General features: G+C 40.5%; 1 protein-coding gene across 6 annotated transcripts in view; it reads left to right on the top strand.

Moving 5' to 3' along the window:
- The window catches only part of LOC143283979 (protocadherin Fat 1-like), a 270559-nt gene that overhangs the window by 225043 nt on the left and 32168 nt on the right, over nucleotides 1-13348 (top strand). For 3 of the 6 annotated variants that reach the window (XM_076590466.1, XM_076590467.1, XM_076590464.1), the window contains 7 exons: nucleotides 288-524; nucleotides 2000-2148; nucleotides 2500-2737; nucleotides 3825-4039; nucleotides 4633-4770; nucleotides 6839-6982; nucleotides 9790-9807. In XM_076590466.1, the coding sequence (XP_076446581.1) occupies nucleotides 288-524; nucleotides 2000-2148; nucleotides 2500-2737; nucleotides 3825-4039; nucleotides 4633-4770; nucleotides 6839-6982; nucleotides 9790-9807 (1139 nt within the window). The remainder of the gene's footprint in view (nucleotides 1-287; nucleotides 525-1999; nucleotides 2149-2499; nucleotides 2738-3824; nucleotides 4040-4632; nucleotides 4771-6838; nucleotides 6983-9789; nucleotides 9808-13348) is intronic. The other 3 variants (XM_076590469.1, XM_076590468.1, XM_076590465.1) reach the window with 1 other exon arrangement.

The raw sequence follows: 13348 nt of genomic DNA, 5'->3' as shown, positions 1-13348 counted from the left end.
AGTACCTAAAAAAAAAAGAAAAGAAAAAAAAAAAGATTTTATGACTTTTGTTGTACATTTTTCATGAGTTTAAAGTAAACAGTGGTATCCTTCCTTTGATTTTTTTTTTTTATAACGTACTTTTGATTAGAGTGACTGATGGATGAACAACAGTCAGTCACAAACAACCCTAAGAAATGTTGTTGCATCTCAGGTAGTTAATTGGACCAGTCTCTTATCATTCCCTGCCAAAAAATGCAGTTAAGATTTTTGGGGGGTTGGTTTGTTTGTTCCACCCCACACCACAGGTATACTGCGCATAGCACAAGAACTGGACCGAGAGATGCAGCAGAAGTATCAGTTGACAGTGACCGCCACTGACGGTGGAGGTTTGACCTGTATGACCGAGGTTCAAATCTTCCTTCGAGACGTGAACGACAACCCGCCCGAATTCACGGACAACCTGCGGGACACGCTGACGGTGCAGGAAGACGCACGCGTCAACACGTTGTTGACGCGTGTCACCACAGTGGACAAGGACACAGGTAGGTTGTTGTTGCTGTTGTTGCCTGTGTGCTTTTGTGCACGTGTTTCACTGTGATTTATACGTGTGTACACAAAACATGGTCTGTAGCAAGAATGCGTTTTCTGTTTCAAACACTGATATGAAGTTCACACTTGTGAAAGAAATGTTAAAGACCATTCAGTTATCTGGTGTATCCAGTGTTTGAAGAATTGTTGCATATTTCTTTTTTGTCATACTGATAGGGAATGTTCTATTGTCTTTTATTCTGTTCTGTCCTCTTCTATTGTGTTATTTTCTGTTCTCTCTTCTTCTAATCTGTTTTCTTCTGTCTACTTTCTTCTCCTGTCTTCTCTTCTCCTGTCTTCTCTACCCTCCTATTCTCCTCTCTTCTCATGTCTTTCCTTGTCATCTCTTCTTTTCGTCTCTTCACTCCTCTTCTCTTCGTTTTGCTTTTCTTCTCTTGCCATCTCTTCTCTTCTCTTTGCTTCTCCTCTCTTCCCAACCATTCTGTTCTATTCTATTCTATTGTCCTCTCGCTTTTCTCATCTCTTCTTCTCTTCTCTTCTGATTTGTTTTCTTCTGTCTACTCCTTTCTCTTCTCTTCTCTTCCCTTGTCTTCTCTTTTGTCTTTTCTTGTCATCTCTTCTTTTCTCTTTGCTTATCTACTTTTCTCTTCTTCTCTTCACTTCTGTACCCTTCTATTCTGTTCTCTTCTGTACCCTTCTATTCTGTTCTCTTCTCTTCTGTACCCATCTATTCTATTCTGATTTCTCTTCTTTTCTCGTCTGTACCCTTCTATTCTCTTCTCTTCTCGTCTGTACCCTTCTATTCTCTTCTCTTCTGTAACCTTCTATTCTATTCTCTTCTGTAACCTTCTATTCTATTCTCTTCTGTACCCTTCTCTTCTCTTCTCTTCTCGTCTGTACCCTTCTATTCTCTTCTCTTCTGTACCCTTCTATTCTCTTCTCTTCTGTACCCTTCTATTCTCTTCTCTTCTGTACCCTTCTATTCTCATCTCTTCTCTTCTGTACCCTTCTATTCTCATCTCTTCTCTTCTGTACCCTTATATTCTATTCTAATTTCTCTTCTCTTTTCTTCTCTTCTTTACCCTTCTGTTCTATTCTTATTTCTCTTCTCTTCTCTTCTGTACCTTTCTATTCTATTCTAATATCTCTTCTCTTCTGTACCCTTCTGATCTGTTCTAATTTCTTTTCTCTTCTCTTCTCTTCTCTTTGCTTTTCTTTTCTTCTCTACCCTTCCCTTCTATTCTGTTCTGTTCTATTGTCTTCTTTCTTTTCTCTTCTCTTCTTCACTTCTCTTCTCATCTCTTGTCTCCTCTTCTCTTGTCTTGTCTTCTCTCTCTTCTCTTCCCATCTATTCTGTTTTATTCTCTTTTATTCTATTGTAGTGTATTTTACTCTCTTCTCTTCTATTCTGTTCTCTTCTATTATATTCTGTTCTACCCAAAACTGAGCGCCTGTGATTGGGTTTCAGGGATCAACCGCAACACGCGCTACAAGCTGAGGGGGGCGGGGCCCAGTTTGTTCAGCATGGACCCCAAGAGCGGCATCCTCAGCCTGGTGGGCACCCTGGACAGGGAGCAGCACCCAGAGTACGATGTCACCATCGTCGCTTACAATGAGGTACACTCGTCGTCGTCGTTGTTTGTTTTGTTTTTTGTCTGCCATCAGAATTGATATCAGATAGCAAAGCGGAGGAACCACTAAGATAGTGATGGGCATGGTGGAGACCCATACAGCTGATAGACCTGGAGGAGTGTTGTACTATATTCATTTTCGCTCTGTTTTATAGTTCAGTGTTGTTTTCCGTATTTTACTGTTTTGTTTCATACTGTGTTTTTTCTGTATTGCATAACAGTGTTTTGCACTGTATTTTACTGTTTTGTATGGTACTGTATTGTTCTGTATTCAGCTGTATTTTACTGTATCATATATAGCACTGTACTCATTGTTTCTCACTCCATCTGTCCTCAGATCTCCCCAGAGTTGTCAGCAACTGCGCTGCTGAAAGTGGTGGTTCTGGACGTCAACGACAACCCCCCCACCTTTGAACGCACCAGCTACTACGCTGTCGTTCCGGAGGACGTTGCTGTGGGGATGGTGGTGGGGAGGGTGAGGGCCACCAGCCTTGACATTGGCGCTAATGCTGCCATCACCTACAGCATTGCTGCCGGCAACCAACAGGGAAAGTTTGCCATTGGGGCGCAAAATGGTGAGTGAGTGAGGAGGAATGTTGTTTAACTCTTTCACCACCATAGTTGACTTTAGTTGACTAGACAGTGCACCGCCATAGGCGACTTGTCAACATCAAGGGGTCACATTAACTAGACCATTTTTCATATTGCAACAAAGCTTGACAGCTGCAGCCATTTTCCCGCCAGTGGAACAGTGACTAACCTGTGCCCCCTGACTGGGTTTGGAATGAACAAGTCCAGTATGTTGTTTTGACATAAACCGAAGCCTGTGACAGAGAGCAACTTATCTAAAATACTTGGCGCTGAGGAGCGCTTTCCACCCAGAAATTTGTCCAGTCACACATACTCTTGATTGGAGACATTTTGTTTAAGAAATGATTTTTGCATGATATTATTTAATAGAAAGGAGAGGAGGAAGCAGTTGAATGGTGAGTTTCGGGGGGAAAACAAGGTTGATGGAGGGTTGTGAGTGAGTGATTTGTTTGTTTTTAGACATTTGTGTGTTTAGGGGAGGGAGGGCATACATGTGCATATGCCAGCAGATAATACTGTATATAAACAAATTTTAAAAGACCAGTTGCCATGGTTAGCATCGTGGACTGGTGACTGACAGAACGCGGGTTGGAATTCTGGGACAGGGTCTGGAAAAGTCTTAGAATTTTAATAAATCCCTGTCGCCTATACCATTCCACAAAGACCTTCATGCATTAAAAAGAACCACCACCCCAAAAAAACTGGTGAAAATTGGACATTGATTTTGGGATACACACAGGTCTCTTTCATCAGTGGTGTTGCACACATTTTTTTTTTTTTTTTTTTTCCAGTTTTGCTTTGTGTTTGGTATGGAAAAAAATTTCAGTCTGTTCTGGTTAAGGTCTTGTGTAAAAAAAAATAATTAAAAAAAAAAAAAGTATGGGGTTTTGTTTGGTCACATTTGTGGATGGGTGCTCTTATAAGTGACTGTGATATTGAACCACCTTACCTTGCACTAACTTATAACTGTAACATCGACCATCAACACTCAATGGGTACCCTAAGTGACTTGTGTGGAACCACCTTGCGCTAACTTACATGACCATAACATTGACAATCACCACCTGACAGGAGAGCTGAAGGTGGCAGAACCGCTGGACCACGAGCTGTCGCGGGAGTACTTCCTAACCATCCTGGCCCGGGACCACGGGTCCCCACCACTGAGCAACACGGCCATCATCAGCATCAACATCACCGACATCAACGACAATCCACCCCGCTTCAGTCAGGACACGTACTCTGCCACCGTCAGTGAGCTGGCCCAGGTTGGGACGGAGGTGTTCAAGGTAAGGGTGTGTGTTGGGGGGGGGGGTGGGGGGGGGGGGCGGTTGTTGCTTTGTGTGTGTGTGTGAGTGAGTTGCTGTGTGTGAGTATGTGCGTGTGTGTGTGTGTGTGTGTCAGTGAGCTGGCCCAGGTTGGGACAGAATTGTTCAAGGTAACGGGGGGGCGTGGGATTGTCTCTTACAATCAGTCAAGTGGGTTTGTTGCTGACTTTGTGATAATTTGCTATCTTTCAGTGCTTTCTCTCAAACAAGCAAACAGATCACAAGCAAAATGTGTTGTCAGGTTACGTGTGTGCATGTTATGCGTGCGTGCACGCAAGCGTGTGTGCATGTGTCGGGCATATTTGTGTTTCTTTGGTGTTTTGTGTTTATAGCTGCAATTTGTAGCATTGTCTTGGTGTATGTGTTATTTATTCATTCTTCTTCTTTTTTTCTTGAATGTCTTCATGTGCCGCTGTATGCTGCTGTGGACTGTTGCATATATATTGTTTCATGTGAACGCTTAGAGCCCACTATGGGGGGAGTTAGTACCATATGAGTTCTGTATAATTATTATCAGTCATAGGTACTGACGGTCAGGTGTTGGTCTGTGCCAGGTGATGGCCACAGATGCCGACAGCTACGCCAACTCCGTCATCACCTACAGCATCATCGATGGCAACTCTCAGGGCCACTTTCTGATTGGTCCTCAGGATGGGGTCATCCAGGTCGCCCGCCCTCTTGACAGAGAAGCAGTAAGTTGACCGTTCAGAAAAGGTGGCCTTAGTGTTGTCATGGCCTTGGGTTTGGTTGGGTTTTTTTTATATGAGGTAAATACAAGATCAGACAATACAGCACAATGCAGTCAGTAGAATACAAGACAATACAGTACAGTGCAGTAAATATGATACAAGACAAGACAATACAGTACAATGCAGTAAATACAATCCAATCCAATACAAGACAAGACAATGCATTACAGTACAGTACAATACACTACATTGCAGTAAAAACAGTGCGAGACAAGACAGTGCAGTACAATACAGTAAATACAAGACAAGACAAGATAAGACAATGCAGTTCAATACAGTCAATACAATACAGTGCAGTACAATACAGTAGAATACAGTAAATAAAAGACAAGACAAGACAATGCAGTACAATGCAGTAAATACAAGACAAGACAGGATAAGACAATGCAGTTCAGTACAGTAAATACAATACAATACATTGCAGTAGAATACAGTAAATACAATACAATACAGTGCAGTACAATACGGTAGAATACAGTAAATACAAGACAAGATAAGACAATGCAGTACATTGCAGCAAATACAACACAAGACAAGACAATGCTGTACATTTCAATAAATTTAATACAATACAGTGCAGTACAACAGTAAATACAGTACAAGACAAGACAATGCAGTTCAATACACTGCAATGCAGTAAATACAGTAGAGTACAAGACCAGACAATGCAGTTCAGTACTGTACAGTGCAGTAAATAGAGTACAGTACAAGACAAGACAATGCAGTTCAGTACTGTACAGTGCAGTAAATAGAGTACAGTACAAGACCAGACAATGCAGTTCAGTACTGTACAGTGCAGTAAATACAGTAGAGTACAAGACAAGACAATGCAGTTCAATACACTACAATGCAGTAAATACAGTACAAGACAAGACAGTGCAGTTCAATACTGTACAGTGCAGTAAATAGAGTACAGTACAAGACAAGACAATGCAGTTCAGTACTGTACAGTGCAGTAAATAGAGTACAGTACAAGACAAGACAATGCAGTTCAGTACTGTACAGTGCAGTAAATAGAGTACAGTACAAGACAAGACAATGCAGTTCAATACTGTACAGTGCAGTAAATAGAGTACAGTACAAGACAAGACAATGCAGTTCAGTACTGTACAGTGCAGTAAATAGAGTACAGTACAAGACAAGACAATGCAGTTCAGTACTGTACAGTGCAGTAAATAGAGTACAGTACAAGACAAGACAATGCAGTTCAATACTGTACAGTGCAGTAAATAGAGTACAGTACAAGACAAGACAATGCAGTTCAGTACTGTACAGTGCAGTAGATACAGTACAGTACAAGACAAAACAATGCAGTTCAGTACTGTACAGTGCAGTAAATAGAGTACAGTACAAGACCAGACAATGCAGTTCAGTACTGTACAGTGCAGTAAATACAATACAGTACAAAACAAGACAAGACAATGCAGTCCAGTACTGTACAGTGCAGTAAATACAGTACTGTACAAGACCAGACAATGCAGTTCAGTACTGTACAGTGCAGTAAATAGAGTACAGTACAAGACAAGACAATGCAGTTCAGTACTGTACAGTGCAGTAAATAGAGTACAGTACAAGACAAGACAATGCAGTTCAGTACTGTACAGTGCAGTAAATAGAGTACAGTACAAGACAAGACAATGCAGTTCAGTACAGTGCAGTGCAGTAAATACAGTACAGTACAAGACCAGACAATGCAGTTCAGTACTGTACAGTGCAGTAAATAGAGTACAGTACAAGACAAAACAATGCAGTTCAGTACTGTACAGTGCAGTAAATACAGTACAAGACAAGACAATGCAGTTCAGTACAGTGCAGTGCAGTAAATACAGTACAGTACAAAACAAGATAAGACAATGCAAGTCAAGACAAGACAATACAGTACAGTATAATGCAGTAATACAAACCAGTCCAGTCCAATGCAAGTCAAGACAATACAATACAATACAATACAATACAATGCTATTAATACAATGCAATGCCATACAAAAATACCCACGACATCCCGGTGCAGGTGGAGAGGCTGGCGCTGACCATCCAGGCGAGGGACTCTGGCAGCCCCATGCTGCACACCACCGCCGTGGTCAGCGTCACCGTTGAAGACGCCAACGACAACCCCCCCGTCTTCTCCTCCAACAACTACACCGCACAGGTCCAGGTGAGAGGAACAGGGAACGAGTGAATGAACAAACCGTTGGGGTGTTTTGTTGGTTTTCTTTCTTTTTTTTTTTTTTTTTTTTTTTTTGAGGGATAAAAAAATAAGCACATACGGTTTGTTTCTGTTTCCATCCGCCCTCAAGGAACGACTAGAGTGAATTGTTTTGCTGTCCTGTCCTGTCCTGTCCTGCACTTTTGGTTTCGGATTGGTTGCTTTGGAGTTTGTGAATTTTTTTTGTGTGTGTGTATTTTTTTTAGATTAATTTTTTTTTTATCTGCATTGTCTCTCTTTGAACAGTTCTGAATTTTATTATTATCATTTTCATTAACTACTTATTGATGCTGCTGCTTGGACAAATCACTTTTGTTTCAGATTGATCACAGATTAATTTTTGTGTGTGTTTTCAGCTGCAGTTTCTTCTTGTTGTTGTTGTTCATTAGAACTGCAGTTTAACAGTTTGGGTCTTGATTTCTTTTTTTTCTTTTTTTTTTCTTTTTTTTTTAACTGTTCTCACTGCAGTGTTTGATCTTCAGGTTTGGCTTGTATTTTAGATGTGTTGTTGGATAAATGCTGTTTACAATTTTTTTTTTAGTGTAGTTTTTTTATGGTTTTTGTTGTTGTTGTTGTTGTTGTTAAAAATGTATTATGTGAGGCATAATACACTGACTTGTAAAAAAGGTGTTTTGAAAAGAAATGATCATCAGTTGTCAGGTGTGTTAACTGGAAGTGCAATCATGTTTAAAAAAAATATTTGATTGACAGCAGAATTCTTTAGATTATAAAGTACACACACACACACACACACACACACACACACACACACACACATGTATGTGCACACATACATACACATAGAGAGAAGCAGACAGAATAACAACACCCCAGCTATACAAATACCGGCAGGAATCAGATCTTTGTACCAAACAGATATTTTCTTTCGTTAACCCTTTCACTGCCAAGCTCGCTTTTATGCACAGGCGTGGTAGAGGACCCATGTCACTGAAAGATGACCATTCATTGGTCTGTTATCCATGAACCTACTGCTCTTAATGTTCGGTGGTAGGATGGGCCATGTTTTCTATACATCTCAGGGGGAATCCCCAGCTATTCTCAGCCACTGTCTTTTCTGTGTTTATACCACAAGGAAAGTTTGTACTCTAAATTGACTGGCGGTGAAAGTGTTAAAGCTTCCACTGTCAAGATATGCATTGGCTGGTACATGAGGTTGATTGTGTTGATACAGTCTGTGGACATTGATACACGCCCATCATTATTATATTAACCCCTTGACAGTTGCTGGCTGACAAGGATGCTCATCCGTGAAAGGTTCTCACCTCAGTGAGATAAGACTGAGATTACAGGTCAGGATGTCAGTCACCATTCTGTAGTTGGATTTATTGAGGAGGAAGGTGGCAGAGTGGTTAAGACGCTCATCTGCCAATACAGAGTCCATGAGGGTCTGGGTTCGAATCCTGCTCTCGCCCTTTCTCCCAAGTTTGGCTGGAAAAAAAACAACAACTGAGGATATAGTCATTTGGGTGAGACGATAAACGGAGGTCCTGTGTGCAGTATGCATTTGGCGCACTGAAAAAGAAGCCATGGCAACGAGAGTGTTGTCCTCTTACAAATATATGTATACACAAATATATATGCATACACTCAAGGTCTGACTAAATGCGTTACGTTATATTGCTGGTCAGGCATCTGTCTAGCAGCTGGGGTGTAGCGTACATGGATTTGTCCGAACGCAGTGACGCTTCCTTGAGAAACTGAGACTGAAAACTGTTTGGACTTCTCCCCGGGACTGCATCACTTTTGTCCTGCAAAATCATTAACACCACTGACAAGACCACAAAATGTAGTGACTGCACTCTGAAATCAGGCGCCACACTGACCTCATTTCGCCAAGGTTCAGAAGTCAAGGGGTCAAAGGTATGCCGGTCCTTTCTTCTTCATGGTTGATTGATGATTTCAATCATCCTGGCAGCTGCAGCCTGCAAGGTTATGCTGTTGTGTTTTTTTCTTGCATTGGTCTGAAAGTGGTTTGGAGGGCTCGGTTGTAGGTATGTTTCTACTGTAGTACAGTCTTGCACTTGTGCATTTGTGAGATGTGTTGGTGGGTGCATTGGTTTGAAGCAGGTATGGTTGAATCTCTCATGTCAGCACACATTTTGTTTCATTTGAATCAGCATTAACATTTTCTGTGCTTTTTTTTGTTTGTTTTTTTTGTTTGTTTTTCTGTTGCAGTGTGTGTGTGTGTGTGTGTGTGTGTGTTCTTTCTTTCTTTCTTTACTCTTACGTCTTTTCTTTGAATGTGATTTTAGTTGGATGTGTTTTGATAATAAGATACCTGATTTGATTGATTGTTTGTTTGGTTTGTGTGTGTGTGAGTGCCTGTGTATGCCTGCAAGGGTGCATGTATGTATTCACGTGTTATTATTATTATCATTTAGTATATCGGATTTTGAAGACAAAAATTTAGCATTGACTAGATGGTGTGACATCTGTTGACCATTATTGGGCAAAGGTGTCGCGTGCATGCGCACGCATGCATGCTCACGCACGCACACGCACGCACACGCACGCGCGCGCACACCCACACACACACATACACACAACTCACACACACACACACACACACCACAACAAACACACATACGCACACACGCGCACACACACACACACACACATCACAACAACACACACACACACACACACACACCATACATTTCCTCCTGATAAACACAGAAGATAATTGTAAAGCCTGCAAAAACTGACACACCCTGTTGTTTTCCCCTACGGCTCAGCGGGTGGTGTTTACAGAAGTGAGTATGGACATTCCCGGAATGCCCCAATTAACGGTAAACATAACTGGAACTCTTGATGCATTTTTTCACCGCATGGAACTCTCTCCTGGCCTTAGCTGTGTCGTCTTCTCTGTTGTTTTTTTTTTTATAATTTTTCACAGATTTCTGTACTCACCAAATGCTTTCTGGTTCTCTGTGTGTAACGAACGGGTGTCTGAACAACGTTGGTTTTCACTTATAATTATCATTAGTCTCTTGTCAAAGTATTAAAATCGTTTTTGTTTTGTTTTGTTTTTGTTCTTTTCCTCCAAGGTGTTTAGTGTTTATATTGAACAGATTTTTCCTGAATTTCAGTGGGAACTGGCTTGAGTGTTGCAGTCAGTATTTTACTTGCGTTTGTTTAGAAGCGTTGCATCTTATTTCGTGTCAGTCACTTGATTGTTTGTGTTCACGATTTTCTGTGGACTCTTATTAGAAACATGGCAGCTTGTTTTGTTTTGTTATGTCCTTGCACAAGTGTATTCATTGGAATAGTTTGTATTGGTGTGCAACTTTGTTTCGTTCAGTTTGTTTTTATTTTTATGAATTATGTACAGAGTTGTTTGTTTTGTTTTATGAAAAAGTGTAAGCATATGTTATGCCTTGTTTCAGAAAAATGTGTTACTGTTGACATCTCGCCTTGCGAAAGAAAAACATGTCACCAAAGGAATGTGAATGTTGTGTGCATGTCCGTCAGTTAGCATGATGCATGGGGAGGGAGGGGAGGGGGGGGAGAAAGGGTGGGGGAAGGGGAGGCATGGGGTGGCGGGGAGGGTTGAGGAGTTGAAGTTTGGGGTCTTAAGATACTGATCGTGTTAGAAATTTCTACATTTTGGTCGGAGCCCCCCAGATTGTGGCTGAAATAGTTATCATTAATTCCACACCTAAGTAGGCTTTGTTTATTTTTTTTTTTAATTTCAGCTGGTATAGCAATCATTCATTTCATACCTAGGCTTGTATGTTTGTCTGTGTTGAATGCGTCATCGGTTATGTGGCTAATTTGGAAAAGGGATTTAAATTTCAGCTGAAATATAATCCTTCGTTTTTCACTCCTAGGTGTGCACGCTTGTCGGTGTTAAATGTGTGCTGGGTTATGTGGCTGATTTGGAATGGTGTGTTGAAGCTGCTGAAGAATGTGACAGTTTATTCAGTGTTGAAAAGCTTTCAGCTTACAGTTGACAGCAGCAGATTGAGATCAGTGTGATCAATGGTTTCACTACTGCAATGAGAATTCATTGACAGCTTTGTCTTTTGTGAAGGACTATGACTATCACAATTGCACTGGCTCTAAGTGTTGCAGCCTTCCAGGAGGGGGGTGGGCTAGTTTGGCTTTGGAAACTATCCCAGTGCAGATTGTCGTAAAGCCCACTTAGCCAAGAGAGTGGGCAAGATAGTTGGGCAGTTCACTCTCCACTATAATCAAATTGTAGTCCAGGTAATTTGAACATCAGTTGCCTCCTCAGCTCTTCTGATGGTCATAGTTGGACACAACTGACTATCATACAATACACACATACAAAAAGAGCTTATGCTTCACTGTACACAATGGCTGCAGTCCAGGCTCATCATGTTTGTTGGGTGTTGTCTGCACTTTTACACACACACACACACACACACACACACACACGCACACACAACATGTTGGCTTTTGCAGCTGAATAAAATTAGTGTGCTGATTTCATGCTTTCATATTCCAAGACTTGCCTGTGAAGAAAACTGTGACTGGTCGTGTACATTTGCACATACCTTTATGATTGGTATCTCTTGAAAAAATGTTGGGATCATCAATATTCATGTTTTGCTAGAGTTGGGTTGTTGTTTTTATCAGACTCATTTATATATGCATTGAGTCCGTGCACAAAAACAAAAAAGACAATCCTTTTTTAGAAAGAACACAAAGCTGCAAAAAGTTTTTTCAGATTTTAGTAATATTTCTTTTGTCATATCCTTCCTGGCTTTTTATTGGCAGAACAACAAGAAACCAAAAAAAAAGTACACATATAGACTGTATGTACACACTCTGTCCCGAAAGTAATTATTTGGTGTCATACTGTACCATGTCAAACTGATGCAAACTGGGTCTATCGGTTTGCTCTGCTTGGCCAAATTTCGCGCGGCTAACAGTGAAAAGACACCCCGTCTTGCCCTGTCCACTCTTAGCCAATCACCAATTAGAATCAACTTCCTCCCAGTTTGAATATAAGCATGCATCTGTTGTTGCTGTCAGTGTAGGCTGTCAAAGAGGGTAGTGTTGGTGTGGAGATCACTTAGATAACTTCCATTGTGATTATCTTGTCTGCACTGTTTGAAAATGTCGACTTCAGTCACACATCATATTTTTGAAGAAGATTTTATCATTTTTCAAATGTCTTTAATTAGTTTTAATGCAGAGCAAAGACCCATTTAATTGATTGTGCTTTTTTTTTCTCTTTTTTTTTAGAAATATATTTACTACAAACAACAAAAGATATGATGGGAACAAAGGTATACCATGTTTCTGTATGTTTAAATGAATATAAAAAGACATTGACCTTTGGGTTTTTTTTGGTTTTTTTTTATTGTATTAGGATGTACCTTTACTGGTGTTTTCTCATCCTCAGACTTTCTGGTTGCACATTAAATCATTGTGTATATATTTCACACAGTTAATCATTGATCCATTTGCAAAATGGCATTATACTCCCTCAAATCTGTCTTTCTAACAGTCTTTTCATTCAGTTTTTGTATTTTGTTGGGGTTTTTTTTCTCTCTCTCCAAGTCTTTGCTGTACTCAGAACAAAAATGGTCAAAAAGAAAAAAAGAAAAAAAGTGTGCTCATTCTAATAACTGCATGTACTTGTGTGACTGATGATAACAGTACTACTGTTGAACTGTCTGAACAGACTAAACATACATCTGAATTAAAATTGCTTAGTTGGTTTTTGTGGCTTTAGTACAAGATCCTGACAACATGGAGGTTTTTGCAGTGTACATTTTGGTGTTAAATGTAAATAGCAATCCTTCCTTTGTGTTAAATGTAAATAGCAATCCTTCCTTTGTGCTAAATGTAAATAGCAGTCCTTTCTTATCCCACTATCCGTGCCTGTTTTCTGTCCATGGCAAAAACTAAACATTTCTTGCAACTTGTTGCCTGAGATGTTTAAGCCTAGAAGGAAAATGCTGAATGCCAGTGAACATCAGTGTGGTATTGTGTGTTGTTCTAATTTCAGAGTTCTTTGCTTGAGTTGTTGGTGTTTTCGAGGGGGAGGTTCCAGAGGGTGTGAGGGATGGGGGATAGTGGTGATATTATTGCACAGTAGTGTGCCTTGATACAAACTGGGGATGGTGGAGAAATGCACCTTAGTGTCTTCACTTGTAATACCCCCTTCCACCCACTTCCCTTTCTTCTCTTTTCTTTGTTTTTTGTTGTTGCTGTTTTGTTTGTTTGTTTGTTTGTTTGTTTAGTTGAAGTGGTTTTTGTCTTACACATGTTATGATTTGGGAAGAGTAGGATCAGCCAAATTCTGTTGCATAAGCGAAA

The sequence above is a fragment of the Babylonia areolata genome, chromosome 7, assembly GCF_041734735.1.
Source record: "Babylonia areolata isolate BAREFJ2019XMU chromosome 7, ASM4173473v1, whole genome shotgun sequence".
Classification (NCBI taxonomy): domain Eukaryota; kingdom Metazoa; phylum Mollusca; class Gastropoda; order Neogastropoda; family Buccinidae; genus Babylonia; species Babylonia areolata.
This window is presented reverse-complemented; position numbering and strand designations above follow the sequence as displayed.